The following is a 21,222-nucleotide window of genomic DNA, read 5'->3' on the forward strand; positions in this document are numbered from 1 at the left end:
CACAACAATATATACGGCAGCGTTAGCGAAGAGACTGAGAGAGGAAGTAGAGACAAAGGGAATGATTCCACCAAATCAAACGAGGTTTAGGAAAGGAATGAGAACAATTGACAATATATATGTAATAAATTACTTAATAAATAGACAAATAAGGAGAAAAAGGGGGAAAATGGTGGCGATGTTTGTAGACCTGAAAGTGATGTTTGAATCGGTGGACAGAGAGTTATTAAGCGCCATGAGGGAGAAGGGGTAAAAGAGGGGCTGATAGACAGAGTGAAAGAAATTTTGAGAGAGACGAGTAAGCAGACTAAGGGTGGGAAGTAAAGTAGGAAAAGAATTTTGGACGGCAAGAGGGTTGAGACAAGGATGTCCGTTGAGCTCTATCATATTTAATTTGCTGTTAGTAGATTTAGAAGAGATGAAAAAGGTTAGGTGGGGAGGGATAAAGTTGGGAGAGATTAGGATATATACTCATTGGTGTATGACGTAGTTCTGCTAGCGGAGGAAGAAGATAGCATGAAAAGTATGATGGAAAGACTGGAGAGATATTTGGATACTGAGGGAATGGAATTAAATGCAGAGAAGACAAAGAGGTTCAGAGAGGGAGGAGGAAGAATGAGTAGGATAAATTGGAAGGGAAGAAAGATAGAAGAGGTGAAGAAATTTTAATATTTGGGATATATAATTCAATGGAGGTCAGGAGGCACAAGTGAGAGAGAGGATAGCGAAGGCAGCAGCAATAATGGGACAGGTATGAGGGATTGGGAAAAGAAGATGGAGGAGACTGGAAAAGAAGGATCTGGATGTTTGACTTTGGTATGGACAGTGGGATACGGGGTTGAGATATGGAGATGGAAAGAAAGGGAGGGAATGGAAAAGATACATGAGAGATTTTTAAAATGAATTTTGGAAATAGAGAGGAGAACTCCGGGATACTTAATAAGTGAGGAAATGCAAAGGGACTTGATAAGAAGTAGGGCAAGGAATAGAGCAAGGGGATTTGAGAAGAGGCTAGATGAAGGAAAAAGAAGTATATGGCGAGGATGTGTCTAAGGGAAATGAGAGACAATGTAGGAAAAGGGAGGGAGTTGTCGAAGTGGGAAATGGAAAGAAAGAAGTTTTTCACAGATAAGGGGATATAGAAGTGCAGAATTGGGAGAGACTGATGCAATTCTCGTCGGTTTGTTAACGTATTGTTTCATATCTCAATTTAAATAACATTGTCGTTTGCAGCTTCTTCGCATAGAACGAATCTATCATAAGATCTATATTAAAGTCTCCTATTACCATGCATTCTCCTTTTATTATTACCTCCTCTACTGTGCTCTCTAAAAATCTCAAAAATTCTTCATGCGATGCGCTCGGTGAGTGATATATTATCATTATTATTCCTTTTTTCTTTAACTTCTACGGCAACACACCAACAATTCGATTCTAATTTTCTCGCTAATACTATAATATTTCATATTTCATATCGTCTCTTCTATATATAGAACTACCCCTCCTGTATTTCTATTCTCAGCATTACATCTAATTATATTATAACCCGGCACATTCACTTCACTGTCTTCGATTTCTTCAGTCAATCTGGTTTCGGTTAGTGCCAAGAACGCAGGATTTAATTTCTTCAAAACCTGCTGTATCTCATCTCTATGCGCCATTAAACTTTACGCATTCGTATATAGTATTAGCTCCGCTTCCTTCCGTAGTTGTTATTTAGCATCCTCCCAGCCAGATCTTCTCTTCTCCTCCTGTATCGCTCTCTTAAAAGTCGGATATTCCGTATTAAGGGCATCATGTTCGTCATTTATCTTCAGATTGTATGTCCGAATATAAAACATACAATTTATACATTTCTTCTTTGTCGTACAGTCCATCGAATTATGATTTCCTGCATATTTATGACATGTTTCGCCTCTTGTACAATTTTTTGCAATATGATATCCCCAACATTTGAAATATCTTTTAACACTAACGTGATTAAACACAAGACATTTCTTCCATCCTATATTTAACTTCGTTTTTTTCAATACCTCATGCGTTTTTTCATCCGTTTCCATTATTACTGATCCTTCGTTTCCTCTTCCTCTCGCTTTATTATTATTATTTTTCTTCTCTTTAACTATTCTCTTCACTATTTGCATTTTTATCGCATCCATTTTATTCTGTTTTATTATTGTAGCTATAAGTTCATCATCGTCTAACTTTATCTCATCTTTATCTATTAACAATTTTTATTTTCGGTATCTGATGTGACTCCACTATTTTGTAATCATCACCTAATTTGGCTTGCATTGTTTCCTTCAATTTTTCCATTTTTTCACCGGCTTCACAACTCATAATTACTGTTCTTTTGCTTCCTTTTTTTAATTTCGTTATTCCCATACTTTTAATATTCACTTTATCTTTTATCGATCTTTTTGTAGCTTCACTCTCTTGTTATCTTCGGCTTAACAATTATGTTTTCTTTCTTCTTCTCTTTAGTCGTTTCACTGTAGCTTCTTTGCATTCCACCCGTTGATCCAACTGCTACTCCTTGAATCATTCTCCTCAAGTCTTCCAGTTCTTGTTTAACATTTCCCAATTCTTCTCGAACTACTTCTTTAATCGTTTTAATTTTTCTCTTACAGGCAGTTTCATCTTTGATTTCTTTCACAGTTCTTATAAGCCAATCTATCTTTACTTCAATACTAGATGATCTACTCGTTTCTGATATTTTATTTCCACTGCCCATTGTCGTGAGCGATCCTGTAGACCCTGTAGATCCTATGGAATTCGTCCTATCTCTGTTGTCCTGCCGTTGTCGGTGCCTTCTTCATATTTACTTCTTGATCACTCTCAATAAAAAAATTCTTCAAATGGACCAGCACATATTCTCGGTTTCTGTCATAAATTTTATGCTTACATACACATCCTAGATGCTAAAAAAGTTTGACACAAGACTTACATTTGACAACTTTGCTCTTTATTGCCTTCTTACATGCCGAGCATATATTCTGCATATTCATCGTCCATATCGATAATTAACGACACTGTTAATATCAATATCACCTGCGATCCACTTTCACATGTCAGCACTTTTATGTCCACATTTAATGTATATTTGCCTTGCGACTTTGATGTTTCAAATAAGAAATGCACTTCTCGCATTCACTAATCGACATATCCTAGATAATAGAATATGTCGATTAGTGAATGCGAGAAGTGCATTGCTAGATAACACTCATAGTTCACCGAGCGCTAACGCGCTCCGCATCGCACCACGCGCCGCACCATCGAGTGTAAATGCGCCGCACCGACACCGCACCATGAACGCGAGCGAGCGCCCTACATCGCGCCACGACTGCGTTTACAAGCGACGAAACTATCCTCGCTCCGCACCATTACCACCGAACTTCTTTCCCACTTCTAGTCATCCCCGCTCCAAACTCTTATTTTTCCAAAAAACCAATTAGACAATTTTCTTTTTTCCGCTCTTGTGGAGGGAGATTCGAGCTACCCTCGACTAATCCAACCGATTCAACTGAAAAATACCGAGGTCGATCTCGGGTATAAAAAGGCATCGCTCTCCATAGAAAATCATTCCGCTCCGCGCTCGACTTTTGAAAGCACGTCTCGATAGAAGGGAGTATCCGAACCCGATTCCAGTGAAAGCTTGAAACTTATTGGGACTCTTCCCAACGCGCCAAGTATGCTTGGCCAGGTCGAACCGTCTCCGAGCCCTTCCACGGCAGCCGAAAAATACTGGGGACTCCCCAGCGCATCGAATTTGCTCGATTCGGCTCCGCCGCTATCGAATTCCGCTGTTGAGTGTCGGGACTTTTTCCGACAGCACATCTATCCGATTCCGAGTACTGGGATACGCCCCAGTCGGCCGAGTACGCTCGCCGCAATCCGCCGCCTCGCTACTCCAACGACAGTGAATTCCTGCGAACAGTGAGATCGGATTCGCCCGTTCTCCGCGACTTAATGGTCGCAAATCTTTATCGCGATACTCCACCCTCCCTTAACACGCTGCCTGTAATTGTAATTTTATAAGCGCGATTTAAAGGTCCGCGTTGATAATTCACGAAAATACATGCGCTACCGTCGCGCGTCTTGTATCATCGAGTTACGCGCAACGGAAACAGTATCGCGTCGACCGTCGAAGTGATACGCGTACGATATCAACTCTGTCTCCAATGTCCTCGCTTCCACACCTAGCAACCGACTGACCGCTGTCTGCGCGGGAACGTGAGACCGTTTTAACTAAAATCAATTATCCAGCAAACATTTTGTTCGTGAAATGTTACAAATACAAATGTTCGCAAAATAATGTCAAAATCAGGATCTATTGTGTCCTTATTAATCTTACATTTCAAATTACGTATACAGAATCTGCTAATATGATATGACAGTAGATTATCAAAACTCGAGCAAAGTTTGCTAATATAATCTATTGATTAACTGTAAAATTGAGTAAAATCTGCACAACGTAATTGATAGAAAATAAATAACAGAAATTGAGTAAAATCTATCCGCGATATAATTAGATGATAAGTCGGCAGCAGAAATCGAGCAGACTTTTTGTAACCAGACTTTTTAAATTGTAATATTATTAATATCAATCTTGAAAAATAATATCTTTGTTATTTTTTTATTTTTATTTTAATAGAATTTTGAATTGTTTTATTAACGGATTAATGTATTCTTTACAACATAAGTAAATTATGAATTTTTTAAAAAATATATACCGCTTGTTAACATCCCGCTTGTTAATTTTTATTACTTATTAATTTTTTTGTTACGTTCCATTTCTTGTATGATATACATAAATGCATCGTTTATTCTTGTTTACATGTAATGAAAAATAAGGATAAATGATACAGAATGCACATCAAGCGAGAAACAGAATGCATTCAAAGATACAATTATCTTGTATATAAATGCATATATAAAAGATAAATGACATATTTATTATATTTTGGTTAGCATAGTTATAATTAATATTTAATATTTAATTATATTATTAGTTATATTAATATTTAATTATATTAAAGAATCTAACAAATTTTATGTTTAAAAAATGAGCGCAATCTAGCGACAGTCTTGGAATTATATTTATGTTTAGTGAGTACTCAGAGTTTACTTAGTTTCTGCTGTCAATTTATTATCAAACTGTAAATTCTGTTTGATTTCTGTTACCAATCTGCTGTAAGATTGCACACGCAGATCTCATTTGGTTTCTTATGACAATTTGATGTCAAATAATGTTAACAGATTTGATTCGCTTTCTATCAATTTATTAGATTTTTTTTTATTTATTAGATTCTACACAAGTTCTGCTCAGTTTGGCATCAGTCGACTTAATTTTTAATAATCTTCCAAATTTATAACTTTTCATTGACAATAATTGATAATAGATTACTAGATCTGCTTTCGATTTGGTTACCTGGGTGCATCTTTGCGAGATGTTTGATGACACTGTTTGTAATAGCAAAATTGTTTGGAGCTATTGTCAATCTGTCATCAATTCAGCATATCTGTCATTGTTAAATGTCATTCTATCATATATTCTACCAATAAAGATTGTTGCATATTTATTAAAAGTATGCTAATAGCATTGACAATACTAACGAAGTATGTTTCCTATTGGCAGTTTTTCGGCAAACATTTGTTACTAATATCTGCAAGTACGGAAAATGTATAGGATATGAATCTCTAAAATAATCTAAAGAATCTATCATTAACGAATGTCACAATAACAGACATTTTGTATAAATACCCAATCAGCAAAGTGTTAGTAAAATGTTGGCAGACTGACAACAAACTTGAGAGGAGAAATATTAACAGACTGGTGGCAGAAGTCGTATATGTAGAGCTTGCTCGATTTCTACCTGCCAATTTGTCGTCATATTATGTCAGATTCTACTTCGTCGCCAATCTACGAGCATAATATATTAGCAAGCTTTGTCATATTTCTGACAATAGTTTGTTGATATCATCATATTCTATTTGAAATTTGCTACCTTTCTGCCATCAGAAGTTGATAACATATTCTGCTCAAAATCTGTTTCTGCAAGCTTGGCTTTTGGAATATTTAAAACAAACTTTTTTTTTTATATTTTTGTAGAAAAGTAATTTCTGTCATTATATATTTTTTTTATACAAGCAAAAAATTAATAAAAATGCCTATTTGATGTGTAAACAGCTATTTTATGCATTTATGCTATTTTATGATATGCTATTTTATGATATTTACAGCATATAACTTGTCATCAGGAATGTTAATTTCATTTTCAGAATGTAACCAAATTATCAAGTGATCAATAATTATTAAACATGGAACATTTATTTATTTATACATTAACATTTACTTATATTTTTTAATAATAGAATGTTAATATCATGATCCCAAAATTAAAAATTAACGCTAATTGTTATCTTTTTATTTTAAAACAATCACTTCTCCACGCAGATAGTCAGTTAGTCGGATAATCAGGTGAGGAAGTGAGAAATGACAGAGATCTTTGATTGAACTATTTATTAAAAGAAATATTATAAATAATTCTGTGATATGTTTTGTGTGGTATTTAACAATATAATCCGTTCAATAGATCGCTTGAATTATATATGCGCTGTTATGTTCGTATTATTTGGCCGCTCAGCTGGCAGAGTTTTAAATGCGCGAGTTCGATGGCGTGGGGTGTGCGGGGTACGCGCACAGTGTTTACGTGATTTTCGCGGGCCGTCACGATCAACTGTTTTCCGCGAAGACGCGAGGCGTGCGTGATATTTATGTTTACGGCGAGTTGTCAACAGACAGCTGATTTCGACCGTCGATGATGTATGTCTTGGGGATGCTATCACTTCGTCAGCTGGATATCAGGAGTCTCCGATTCTTGCTATCCCGTTGATCGCTGTGGGGTATTTTGTCGGGCGATCCCATGAGTACCCTAATGCTCGGAGATAATTATCGAGAGCACTCGACGCCATCAGGGAGACTCCTGTGTTCGATGTTTGTCAAGGTGAGCTCTGACGTGAAAGTCGGGATTTACGAATTCTGAGGCCGAGCGATCTCGGCCGTGTGGAGGCGCACTTCGGTGATGATCAGAGATTGAAGATCGGAGCGGAGGTTTCAATAGCGTACTCAGCCAGGTGCTGGGGAGTACCTCAGTGCTTCGGTAGATTCCTTCGGGAGGAGAGATATGTCTTCATCGAGCGCATTCGGCCGTGCTGAGACGTATCTCAGTACTTTCAGACTATCTTCTGGGAATTCTAGGATTCGGAATCTCTCGGTTTCTCGTGTGCGACGCTGTGCTCGAGAATGGAACAGGTGATTTCTGTGGAGAGCAAGCTTCTTTTATCCGAGATCGACCGCGGTATTTCGGATTCGGATCAGATTCGGATTAGCCAAAGGGGGAGAGGTCTTCCTCAGGATGGTAAGGAAAGTCGAGTGATAGAAATAGAAATTGTTGATGAAGTACTCGGTGCAGATGGTGTATCTATTCGGTGGCGCTGTATTCGGCGCGGTACGGGGAGCGCGTTCCGCGAAAACAATCGCGTGTTCGCCGAATATGTACACCGAAGTATCTCGTAGAATCTTTTGTATGGAAAGATTAAAATTTGGCGCAAGCGCGAATTTGCGACAGCGAGTCGCACTCCGCCCGGTGACCGGTGGATGTTTGGTCAAGAGAATTATAATTTTATCGAAGCAGAAGGGCGCCTCGTTACAATTTTATTAAAAAATCATAAAATAACCTTTCTTATTAGTAAAAGATTTTCATAGTTGATATTATTAATGCATAAGAATAGAATATTACTAATTTCTTGTCTCTTATTTTCGCAAGCGATTGGAATATCTCTTTATCGCATATCTCCTTAAATTAATACAATTTATTAAGATAATAATACATAATAAATATGTACATACTACAATATTTGCATAATTTGTATCTTATATATGTCAATAGTTTATTAAGAGTTTATTTATTACAATTAAATATAATTTCTATGTATAATTTTATATTAATAATGATTTTTAGAATCTTCTTCAAGTTTGCGAACGTATCCCTACTATCGGAACACAATTGAAGATACTATCTACAGTAAAAGCCACTATGCTTGGAGCACAAGGTACAGTCTCTTTTATATATATGTTTATATGTCAGAAACATATATAGGATGGCCTACATAACGTATTACAAGTTAATAACTCTAAAAATATTCATCGCACTACAAAATTGTTCATGAGAAAGTTTCATGTGGCTCATGTGGCTCAAAGAGCCTTTCTAACTATGTAAACAGAAATTCGCTCTGTCTCCCCTTGAAAGGGAGCAGTCAGTAACTTTATAACTTCAAATGGAATCTTTTATAAATTGAACCTCCTATAAATTGATATTTAGATTCTACAAGAAAAAACAAGTAAATTTTATCTTTCAAACAAAAATGAAAAAGTTTCTTTGAAAAATGTTTTTATCAAAGATTACAAACATTGAAACTTTCAAATAGAGAATATTTAAACTAATGCTAAGACCATTAATTAAATAAAAGATTTTATAGGTTTTCTGTTTTTTACTTTATTAAATGTTCAAACTGTTGACCATTCACAATTAAATATTTAATAATTCTTTCCATAAAATTTTGTCTAGACAACTCTAGACAATATTTCTGGGATCACGTTAGCACAGCCTAAACGTATTCTTCGTTTTAAATCTTTTTTCATCGTAGATAGTTGAGATGACTTTCTCTTTGATATATCTCCATACAATGCAATCCAAACGGGGTCAAGTGAACGAGTGAACTACTTTGAACAGTGTATTTTTCAAAGAAATGTTTCAGAAATGTTTACTGTTTGTTTGTTCCTGTAAAATTCAAATATGTAATGTAATTTATAGAAGGTTTCGTTTGAAGTTATGAAATTACTCCCCTTCCTTTAAGGGAGAGACGGAACGAATTTTTGTTTACATAGAAAAGCTCCTCGAACACTGAAACCTTTTTATAATAGAAATAATTTTTTAGTGTGACAAATATTTTTAAAGTTATTAACTTGTAATGCTTTACGTGCACGCGCGCGCGCGTACATGTATAAAATCTTATAGGATTTCTTAACCTCTTCACAGTATATGTAATATATATGCACAGAAAAAAGACATGCCACCAGTGTGTATGTAGCATATATGTACACCTAAAAAAAAATCAATTTACCTTTTTGCGATTTGTATGAAACTTGGTATTCCATAGTTTTAGAGGTCGCTGAATCTAATTATGATATTTAAATTTTAAAATTCAAAATAGCGGATCCAATATGGGAACAAAATTTGGAAAAATAAAAAAAATTGAATCCGCCATTTTGAATTTAGAAATACTAATACATTTGGATTTAACGACCTAAAAATCTTACAAGAGACCTGTCACACTGTCCGGAACCGATTTGATTCTCCTTGAAATATGTTATTAAATACAAAAATCTAAGAGACACGTATTTTTTTATGTACCCAATCGAAATTTTAAGGGATGAAACAACCTCTCAAAGGCTAACTTATATTTTTGATTTCCATCAATTATCAACAAAACAGTGAGATATATAAAAAATGTTTTAGATAAAACTTTTATTATTTCTTATGTACTTTATAACTGTGTATTTAGATTTTTTAAAAATTTAATATTTTTGAAACTACACCCACTTCCCATTATTATTTTTACGTAATTTAAATTTTTCTTAATATAATAAAAATTAAAGAGAATTTTATGCCAAATTCAACCGTATATAATAAAATTATTTTACAAAATCGCATTTTTCAGAAATAATCTGAAAACGTCGCTATATGCATCGTTTGTGCTTTTACGTAGCACTTGTGTGGCAAAATTATGTTTCTGCTTTATGTATTATAAATAATAATAATAATAATAATAATAATAATAATAATAATAATAATAATTTTCATTGTTTTTCTTTAATTATACATATAAAAACATTCACTTCTTTCATTCATTCTTCATATATTTTATCATTATAGTACCTTAAATTTAAAATTATTTTTATTCGTTTACGCGAATAAATAGACTCTTGTTTTTATACACTAATTCCTAAACTTCATAGCATAATCATTTTTTGATGTTTAAGATGCATTTTGTAACACAAATTTATCAATTTTTTATTGTTTTTTATACATTTATATATATTTTATATATTTATATATTTTTTATAAATATTAAAATAATTATGTTATTATATATTATTTAGCCATTCTAAAGAATACTTCTATTGTTTTGAGAAAAGTCACGTCAAAAAATATGAAAATTAAGTAATAATATTACTCTTAAAATACGTATTTGTGATATAAACAGTAATAATAATTTCATTAATCGTATCATCATTATAAAATTATCATAAAATATGTTATTGTTTATCTTTCGTATTGGAACGTCTTTCAAACTGACACTTTTTAAGCTTAAGTGCATTCTTAAAGAGGTATCAATAAATCCAATGTATAAATACTAACAGATTTGCAGTTATAGTTAGTAAGGTCACTTTGTTATAGTGTGTTAAAGTGCTTTAACGTATATTTCTATATAGAAGAACAAATTAATAATGATTTTTAATCCAATTAATGTCAGACTTTTATTGGCCTCCATAAGTTCGATATATTTTATGGAAACGCCAATAATTGAAGCAAAAATACAGCATAAATTTATGAAGAGTGTCATCCGAATGTCAATTGAGACGATGGAAAGAATAATTATAATCACATGAAAAATTATCCTACAATTTACACATAATAAATCCCAATTTACACATAATTTATCGCAGCTGTTCAATCAGACCATATAATTCCATGATATTGATTTAAAAAAGTGAGCTCTACAGGCTCAACAAAAAATAGGAAATTTAAATTCTATGTTCAAAGCATCTGATAATTGGATAGCAAGATTCAAAAAGTCCCATCGAATTGTTTCAAGAAAAATTACAAAGTTTCTTACTAGAAAAACACTAGAAGATTCAATTGATCTGCAAAAAAACAACCAAAGATTTTTTAAAAACAGTGAAACCTCTCATTGAACAGTTCAGATCTGAAAATATTTATAATTCAGATCAAAGTGGATTTCAATTAGAAATCTATTCTGGAAGATCACTATCTGATCAAGGAATAAAGATAGTAGAGCGTGTTATACAATTTATATCATCGACAACTTATTCATATATGATACAACCAATAATATCGTGTAATGGTAGATTGCTATCCCTTTTATTTATTATATTACAAGAAACTAATGGTATGTTTGGGCCAAGAGTGGAAGAAAATTTATTCAGACCAATAAATATTATTGTGAAAGCAAAATCTGGTAAAATGACAGCAGGTATACACAAATTTCAATTGTCTTTATCTATATATCTTTTATAATTATTTTAGAAATCTAATAAAATTTAATATTATTAATTTAAATTATTGTTTCGTATAGATCATTTTAAATCTTGATTAGAAGCTTTCCAAATGTTAGTACTGATAGTGTTTTTCTTATTGATTCTTGGAGTGGACATTGTCCTGATATTGTTTCTAATTTAATATTAGCAGAAAAACGCATTAATATAATGATAATTCCAAAAGATATTACAGGGAAAATCATTAGACGTTTATGGATTCCAGATTTGGAAAAATTTTCTGACCGTTTTATTATTGGAAAGTGATGTAAATTTACATCAACGAAATAATATAATAAATTACAATCTTTGAGACATAATCAGTTATCATCTCTTTGATATCACAATTTATTTAAATATTTGTGGTTTAAAAGTGGATATATAAATGAAAGATTGGAAGAATTTAAAAATGCAGTAAAATTTAGTTTTGAAGAAATTTTGACAACATGTGATATCGAAAATTGCAACAATATATCTGTAGTAAGATGTTCTTGATGTAAAAGATCATTATGTTTAAAGCATTTTTTTGTGGTATCATTATTATTGTAATATCTATAATGAATGATACAAATAATATAATAATAATATAATAATATAATATATGAATTTTATTATATATGAATAAATGACTATGTTATTAAGTTAATATATTAAGAAATATATAATATATAAAGAAATAAAAGCGTAAGCGAACAAAAATAATTTTAATCTTAAGATACTAGCAATATAACGTATCAGAAATAAATGAAGAAATGGATCTTATAAATAAAGAAGTGGTTTTTATATGTGTAATTATATTATATGTTATATATGTAATTAAATAAAACGAATAAAAATTATTATCACTATTGTAATACATAATGCAGAAAAGCAAAAGCATTTGTAAGCAAATAAAAATAATTTTAAACTTAAGGTACTGTAATGATATAAAGGTAATGAAATATATGAAGAACGAATGAAAGAAGTAAATGTTTTTATATGTATAATTAAAGAAAAGCAATGAAAATTATTATTGTTATTATTTATAATACATAAAGCAGAAACACAATTTTGCCACGCAAGCGCTATATAAAAGTACAAACGATACATATAGCGATGTTTTCAAGTTATTTCTGAAAAATGCGATTTTGTAAAATAATTTTATTATATACGGTTGAATTTGGCATAAAAGCTCCTTCAATTTTTATTCTTAGAAAAAATTTAAATTATTATATTAAAAATAATAATGGGGAGTGGAAATAGTTTAAAAAATATTAAATTTTTAAAAAGTCTAAATACAAAGTTATAAAGTACATAAGAAATAATAAATAGAAATAATAAAAGTTTTATCTAAAACATTTTTTTATATATCTCACCGTTTTGTTGATAATTGATGGAAACCAAAAATATAAGTTAGCTTTTCAGAGGTTGTTTCATCTCTTAAAACTTCGATTAGGCACATATAAAGAAATATGTGTCTCTTAAATTTTTGTGTTTAATAATCTATTTCAAGGAGAATCAAATCGGTTTCGGACTCTTGTTAGTATAATTATTTTTATAAAAATCTAATTTTTCAATTTTGTTCCATTGGATCTGACATTTTGAATTTTGGAATGTTAATATCATATTCGATTTCAGCGACCTCAAAAACCTTGGTACTAAAATTATAAAATCTACAAATTTCTATCTCTAACAAATTTTTTTTTTTTGTAGACGAAAACCTCATTTGCGTTACACTGTGAAGAAGTTAATATGTAAAATCTATTTTAATAATGGATGAGGAATACTAAAACAATGAAAAAAGTTTACATAAACATAAGTCATATATGTAAATGACATATGTTATATTACTATAACTCTAAAACAAAGTCATATATATGTCATATAGTCATTTTTGTGTTCCAATAATATGTAGCTGATTTCTTTCATAGAAGATGTTTGAAATGGCCACTTTTGACCTATATGTAATTTGTAAACAATATTTGATATCTTCTGGATATTTGCCGATCTTGATTTGTTGATTTTACACATTCTGTTCATTAAATTTAATTTAGTTCAGTTCGTTTTCTTGCTAGAAGCATTTAATTCATTAATGTGTTATATGTTAAAAATAATAATAAATAAGTATTCAAATTAGAGAATGACAGATATGTATTTAATATATGAACTTGCAATTCGATCAAAGCAAGGTATCTATATGCAGATCAATCTAGCAAAAGAACGAATTGAATTGAACTGAATTTAATGAACAGGATGTATGAAATTAACAAGATCAGGAAATATCTAGGAGATACAAACATTGTTTACAAATCGAAGGCATTTCGAATACTTCCTATGAAAGTAAGCAGCTACACATTATTGAAACACAAAAATGACTATAAGTCTGAAATAAAGTCGAATAGGATATGTTTATATAAACATTTTTATGGTTTTAGTGCCTTCTATTCTTTGCTGAAATGAGTCTCATATATTAAGAAACATTTTGTATATTTATACAGAATAAACAACATAACTTTAGTATGTTAACTATTTCTGTTTCTACTGAACTAATTATTTCTCTTTACTAGAAAATTATTTTTCTTTTATAGTTTCAAAAAGGTTCAGAAAAATCTACAAATGTGATTTTTTGTTTTGCAAGCTTTTTTAATGTCACCTGAAAATCAAATGAAATGAAATTTTCAATGTCACCTTAATATTTTTTAATGTAATACTATTAACTTTCTTATATAAATATGTATAAATGAGAATTCTTAAAATAAAAAAAATATGTAATAAAATTCTAAAAAAGATTAATAAGAATCAAACATTGTTAATAACTACTTTTATTAAAATAAAAAAATAAAAAAATAATAAAACTTTTGTTAAAATAAAAAATTTGAACTTTCGATTCAAATTTGAGATCGGAGGCTCGAGCTATGCTTGATGCAATCTCTCCTGTCATGCTCCAGGAGGATTATTTGTATATTTGCCAATGGCGTTGGAGGGTGTCGCCGTTGCAGTTCGATCTGCATCCATCGAGAGAATAGGACCATTATCTCTCTGGAGTACCGGTCGTGGGGATTCGAAAGAATACATGTATATATGTATATTGTAATATACGTATATATGTATCATTGTATTGTTGACGTGTTATTCTAAATATGTTATTTGCGATAAATATCATCATATGCCTCGGTAGTCGAAGGTATAAGATGCCTGCCCGGTAAGTAGGAGATCCAGGTTCGATTCCTGGCTGAGGTGATATTTTTTCGCAAAATAATTACGAGTTTTCACGACTGGTTCGTGATCGGGCCCCGCCGTGACGCACACCCTCCCTTCTTATTTGGGATATCTTCAATATCCTATCTTCAATAATAAAAATTAAAATAAAAAAAATATCAAGTGTTAAAATTTCATCTCACATGTCGTGGGCGTATCTTGAGTAAGATTAAAAAATTCAAATTAAATAGATTTTATGAATTGGTCATCAAACTATAAGATTAGAAGAAACCAGTAAAGTTAAAAATAAAGTCTCAAAATTATGATGATTACGAATAAAAATATGATGTTAAAATATTTAAAAGTTGTAATAAATAAATGGCGGATGGAGTATTATATAATGAGCTGATGTCAGAAACAAAATGACATCAGTATTATTATTATAACTTATAAGATTATTAAGAAAACATCTGTTTATAAAAACGAAAAATGATAATAATTTATAGTTTTTATAGTTTATTTAAAATCGAAATATAATGCATGTATAGTATAAAAATTCAGAATTTATAAATTTAAGCTGTTAATTTGACGCTTGATATGTATTTTTGAAATTATAATATTAAGAAAACGTTCAAAATTTTAACATTATCGCAATCAAATTCATGGTTATATTGCAATCTTTTCAAAAAAGATAAAAAAAAATGACGATAAGTTCCTAAGTATCTTTTTTTGTGCAAAAATCTATTTTATTTGTATAAATATCTCCATATCAGTAAATAAATTGTTTTTTTATTTCTACAAAAATTTGATATCAGGAGACACGGTAGTGTCTCGGGTGTCAAGTCAACCGAGAACACTGCCGTGTGACTTTACGCGAGTCGTCGAGGTTCGAGCATCTGAAATTATTGAATCTCAATAACGGCTATACTGATCAAGTTCTAAATAGGCTTGATCGATAGCTTGAGTCCGACTTGCATAATAAAAGTAATGCATATAAAAGTATTTTTATTTTTCTGCTACGTGCCCTACAAGCAGAGATATTGCTACACAAAGTCCGATTTGGAAATTTTTACTTTAAGAAACGTCATTATTGTCGCCTTTGTACGGCTGCAACGTCTGTCACGAGATGTCATTATTAATCTTATCGACCCAGCGGATTATCAGACTGAAGTCAGGGTTATTATAGAATCCAGCGAATCAATGTTCGCTAGGTCCTGCAGTGACCCTGATTTATCGGCCTGATTTATCCGCTGGGTCGATAAAATTGATTGATGTAAACACGGTAGTGTTTTTGGTTAGACCTCTCGGGTATCAATATAATAATAAATACGCGTATATTAAAATTAAAAAGGAAACAATAGCAATATTAATAAATTGCATACTACTATTATTCTTTTTCTGCACGTCCGAGTGGTGGCCAACGATGTTGACGTTCGCAGCGAGTTTGACAATTTGTAATAATTTCGGAGTGTAACTCATGTTTGTGTTTATACTTTGCAGGTAAGTTCTATTTTTCATTTTATCAGAGAACAAAGATATTATTCTTTTATTCAATCTTATCTACATACTCTTATTATATCACTCTAGAAAAATCAGTTCCAAAGCGAATAAAAATGAAAATTTGTCAATTAAAAAAATAACATATCTAGAGAACTATACATATTATAATTTTGAATCATATTTCTAATCAATTATTTATTATTAGACAATTACACACACACACACACACACACACACACACACACACACACACACACACACACACACACACACATATATATATATATATATATATATATGTATATATAATTGTAAAATTTATAAAGAATTTAAAGATTGATATTTGATAATTTCCAACTTATATTGATCTTAAACTATTTAATAACAATATATATGTGTGTATATATACACATTGTTTGATGATTATTTTGCATGGATGATTATTTAAGTTTATTATTTCTTCCAATATATATATATATATATATATATATACACCATATATATATATATATATATATATAGAATATATGAAATAATAAGATTACATGTTTATTTATTAGGTATATATAATATATATATATATATATATATATATATACACTATAAAATTACCTTTTTTTTAAAAAAAGGTAAAAAAAGGGTGTCAAGTATAGTGGAATACTTCAAAATGTCTGATATCACTATAAAATTACCTTTTTTTAAAAAAAGATAAAAAAAGAGTGTCAAGTATAGCGGATATTGCCAACTCAAATGATTGTGAAAAATTTATATAAAAGATTTGATATCAATAATTGGCGCCAAGTTATAGTCTTACAAACATGAAGCTACAAGTCCATTTTAATTAAATTATATATTTCAATCGTATAAAAGATTTGATAAACCACTGTTTTAAAAAAATAAAACTCAAGTAGTAGTTTAATTTAATTTAAAAATAATAAAAACCAAATTATATGTATATGTTTTTCTATCCATTAAAAACTTCTTTTTCTAACCCATTTTTATTATTTACGCTGCTTAGATCAAACGAAAATGCAAAACTAATGATGAGATTATCTGAATGTTACAAATAAAGACAAAATTTATTATTTAATATGATTAAATTATAATTACAAACACACACACACACACGCACGCACGCACGCACGCACGCACGCACGCACGCACGCACGCACGCACGCACGCACGCACGCACGCACGCACGCACGCACGCACGCACGCACGCACGCACGCACGCACGCACGCACGCACGCACGCACGCACGCACGCACGCACGCACGCACGCACGCACGCACGCACGCACGCACGCACGCACGCACGCACGCATGCACGCACGCACGCACGCACACATCTTATTCATATTCTTTTTAGAGATATGAGCAGCGCCAAGTGTTTTTACATAAAAATTTTTTTTATTTAAATAAAATTTTATCATTTATTTTATACTGTTACTTTATAATTCTTTGTAATAAAAACGTAAATTGAGTAAAGCAATTTTGTGATATAAAAATATTTTAAAGCTAAATAATTACTACCACTTGGATTAGAAAAAGAAGTTTTTAATGAATATAGAAAAATATACATATAATTTGGTTTTTATTATTTTTAAATTAAAGAAATTACTTAAGTTTTATTTTTTTAAACAGTGTTTTTTTTAAACATTTATCAAACCTTTTATATGATTGAAATATATAATTTGACTAAAATGGACTTGTAGCTCCATGTTTGTAAGACTATAACTTGGCGCCAATTATTGATATCAAATCTTTTATATAAATTTTACACAATCATTTGAGTTGGCAATATCCACTATACTTGACACCCTTTTTTTACCTTTTTTTAAAAAAAGGGTAATTTTATAGTGATATCAGACATTTTGAAGTATTCCACTATACTTGACATCCTTTTTTTACCTTTTTTAAAAAAAAGGTAATTTTATAGTGATATCAGACATTTTGAAGTATTATATTATATTATCGGCGGCAATCGATAAAATAGATAACAATTTTTTTATTCAATTATTTATTTTTTTTTTCTTATAATCTCCTATCTTATTATGTTATCCTAATAACTTTTACAATTTTCGAAGGCATCGAGAGACACGTATCCCAACTCTCTTCCGCTGGGTCGATTAATGGTGACATCTCGTGACGTTGCAGCCGTACAAAGGCGATGATGATGATGTTTCTTAAAGTAAAAATTTCCAAATCGGACTTTGCATAGCAATATCTCTGCTTGTAGGACACGTAGCAGAAAAATAAAAATACTTTTATTATGCAAGTTGGACTCAAGCTATCGATCAAGCCTACTTAGAACTTGATCGGTTTAGCCGTTATTGAAATTCGATAATTTCAGTTGCTCGAACCTCGACGACTCGCGTAAAATCACACGGCAGTTGATTTTCTCGGTTGATCTTGACTTGATACCCGAGACACTACCGTGTCTCCTGATTAATAATATTGTATTAATTCTATTATGTAAAAATATTGAAAATGTATTTTAAAAATCAAGCATTTCAAGCATTAAGTATTAAAATATTAATTATTAATTTCCAAACTCTTTTGGAGATACATTTTACATATTTGAAAAGAAATATGTAAATATTAATATAAATGATATAAATAATAAATTATGTAAATAAAATATATTAAAATTTATTCAACATTTGATTTGATTTGATTAAGCTGTTATTATATTTGCATTATATTATTATTTGATAATTATTAAGAAGTTTTTAAAACTATTTGTAAAGTTTCTGATTAGTTTCATAATGTATGATTATAAAGATAATAGTTATATTAAATTTTACTATTAACTATAAGTTGATGCTAATTTTTAATTTAGTACATAGATAAGTATAATAATTATATTAAATTTTTCTGACAAATATAAGTTGATACTAGGTTTTTTATAATAAAATCTTTTTATTTTTATAAGATTCTTTTTTTGTTTTAATTGGTATTAGAAGTTATCAAATTTTGATATTAAATTTTTTATAGGAATAATAAAAAACAATTTATTTACTGACATGAAAATATTTATATAAAATAAAATAAATTTAAATAAAATAGATTTTTGTACAGAAAATAATAGCACATAAACTTGAGCATTGTTTTTTTTTACCTTTTTTGAAAAGATAATTTTGTTTAGATATCATAACTTTTTAGTAACATTAACAAGTATACTTTACTTTTTTATTAAACATCTATATTTGGAATGTTTTTCTACATTTTCTATAATACATGGTAATATTATCAATCATAATTCAAATTATAAATTACTATTTAAATCGCTGTATGTCAACTTTGCAAGACTTTACGATGCGGAGAATCGCTAATGCATGTTAAAATGTTATTAATTAAATGCATTAATAAATCAGTATTAATAATGAGACTAATATTAATGATAACTTATCTTTTTTTCCTAATGGATTTGTTTTCTGTCCCTGCACGATTGTACTTGAATTAAACTGCACCGCAACTACTACAAGCTAGAACTGACGAGTGTAAACATGCAGGCAAGGAATAGAAAACGCTTTTAGTGCCAGATGGTGCAAGACAAAAATGATGTCTCATATTATTCATCACGGAAATATTAGATTTATTTGATGAAGATGAAAATATAAATCCAATTTCATCATTAGGAATATTCTTAATTGAAGATAATCGTATGAAATATTTTTGTAAATATTTATATTTTTTTAATGTTAATTTTAATTTTTAAAATTTTTTATTTATATTATTTATTTAATTTAATATTTAATAGTTATGATTTTTAATTAATAAATTGTGATTTGTATATCATTTTATGCTATGTATTGAAATGTAAATATTGTAAAGATTAAGAGAAATTCTTATTTTTATATACTTGTTATTTAAATATTATGCGTGGATTTTTGTACTACTTCAAGATCTGTTTTTTGTAGCTGAATTAGTACACACTAATGCTTGCTGATTCTAGATCTAAGCAGTTCAGTAAACTTGTGTACTAAGTTCTGTTGCACTGGAATAAGAAACAATGTCACTGACGAGAACAGAAAATGCTTCACTATATACCTTTTAAACTAATGCAACCAATCTAGAAATAAAAAACAAACTTTTTAAAAAGTTGGTCTTTAGCCATCGAGTGAGTGGGACGTCTTTTGTCCTCACATGAATTTTTGTGTTGCGTCATGCAATTTATTGGGGATAAAGAGAAGGCTAAACGTGGATAAAGAGAAAGTTGAACTAGAATATCACAGAATACAGAGAAACTTATAAAGGATTTAGATAAACCTGTGTTATATAACCCTAGGGTTGAAGACACATAGTCGGAATTAATCCGACATCCTCCAACCGGAGGAAAAGAGAAAAAAAAAAAAAAAACAAACTTCATAGATGTTATAAGTCTCAAAGTAATTTTTTTTCAAATGTGTCCCAATAGAAATTTGTAGTAACATTCTGCATTTTTTACTTATTAAATATAAGAATTAATATAAATCTCAGACAACATAAGATATGCAACAATACATTAATAAGGAATAAATCAATTCTTCTTTTATCTTACATATTAAATTAATGTAGATGATGACATCATTATAATTAAAGTTAAAAATTAATTTATATTACATATTAATCAATTTAAATAATTACTAATTAATATTACTAAACAATTCAATGTATAGATAGAAACATTTGTTACAAATAATCGAAAGATTCCAGATTTAAACTTTGTAGATGATATTTTTAGCAAGAAAAATTTTTCGTGGGGAAGAAAAGATAATTGATTATTGATTATTATTTGATTATTAATTTATTAAATAAGAAAACTTAGCTATAACTACTTTAAACTGTTACAAGTAAGTTTGACAGTGTATGGTTAAAAATATAAGTATTTATCTTAGATTTATATTATTAGACATACAAAATTTTTCTGTGTAGAGAATTGCCTATACTCCTTTCTGATGTAAAAATTAATCTTATAACTTTATTAATAAAGTTATGTTAAAAATAAAATTAGTACTAATTAGTATTGCTCAATTCTGAATTTTGTAAGCTGAAATGTTACATTGTTGCTGTAATATTGCTAAGATGTTCTGTATTTTCTAAAATGCAATATAAAAGAAATACTATTAGTTTCTTAAAACGATATAAATTAATAAAAAAAAA

General features: G+C 30.1%; 1 protein-coding gene and 4 pseudogenes across 5 annotated transcripts in view; 4 read left to right on the forward strand and 1 right to left on the reverse strand.

Moving 5' to 3' along the window:
• The window catches only part of Vinc (vinculin), a 162,715-nt gene that overhangs the window by 103,771 nt on the left and 37,722 nt on the right, over positions 1-21,222 (forward strand). For all 5 annotated transcript variants that reach the window (XM_089085083.1, XM_089085080.1, XM_089085082.1 and 2 more), the window contains one exon: positions 8,025-8,115. In XM_089085083.1, coding sequence (XP_088941209.1) covers positions 8,025-8,115 — 91 coding nt within the window. The remainder of the gene's footprint in view (positions 1-8,024; positions 8,116-21,222) is intronic.
• On the forward strand, positions 419-1,142 carry LOC148934590 (uncharacterized; annotated as a pseudogene).
• Positions 1,713-3,478, reverse strand: LOC148934591 (uncharacterized; annotated as a pseudogene).
• Positions 10,817-11,560, forward strand: LOC148934592 (uncharacterized; annotated as a pseudogene).
• Positions 11,468-14,971, forward strand: LOC148934593 (uncharacterized; annotated as a pseudogene).

The sequence above is a fragment of the Pogonomyrmex barbatus genome, unplaced genomic scaffold (genome assembly GCF_055798465.1).
Source record: "Pogonomyrmex barbatus isolate J1 unplaced genomic scaffold, ASM5579846v1 scaffold9, whole genome shotgun sequence".
Classification (NCBI taxonomy): Eukaryota; Metazoa; Arthropoda; class Insecta; order Hymenoptera; family Formicidae; genus Pogonomyrmex; species Pogonomyrmex barbatus.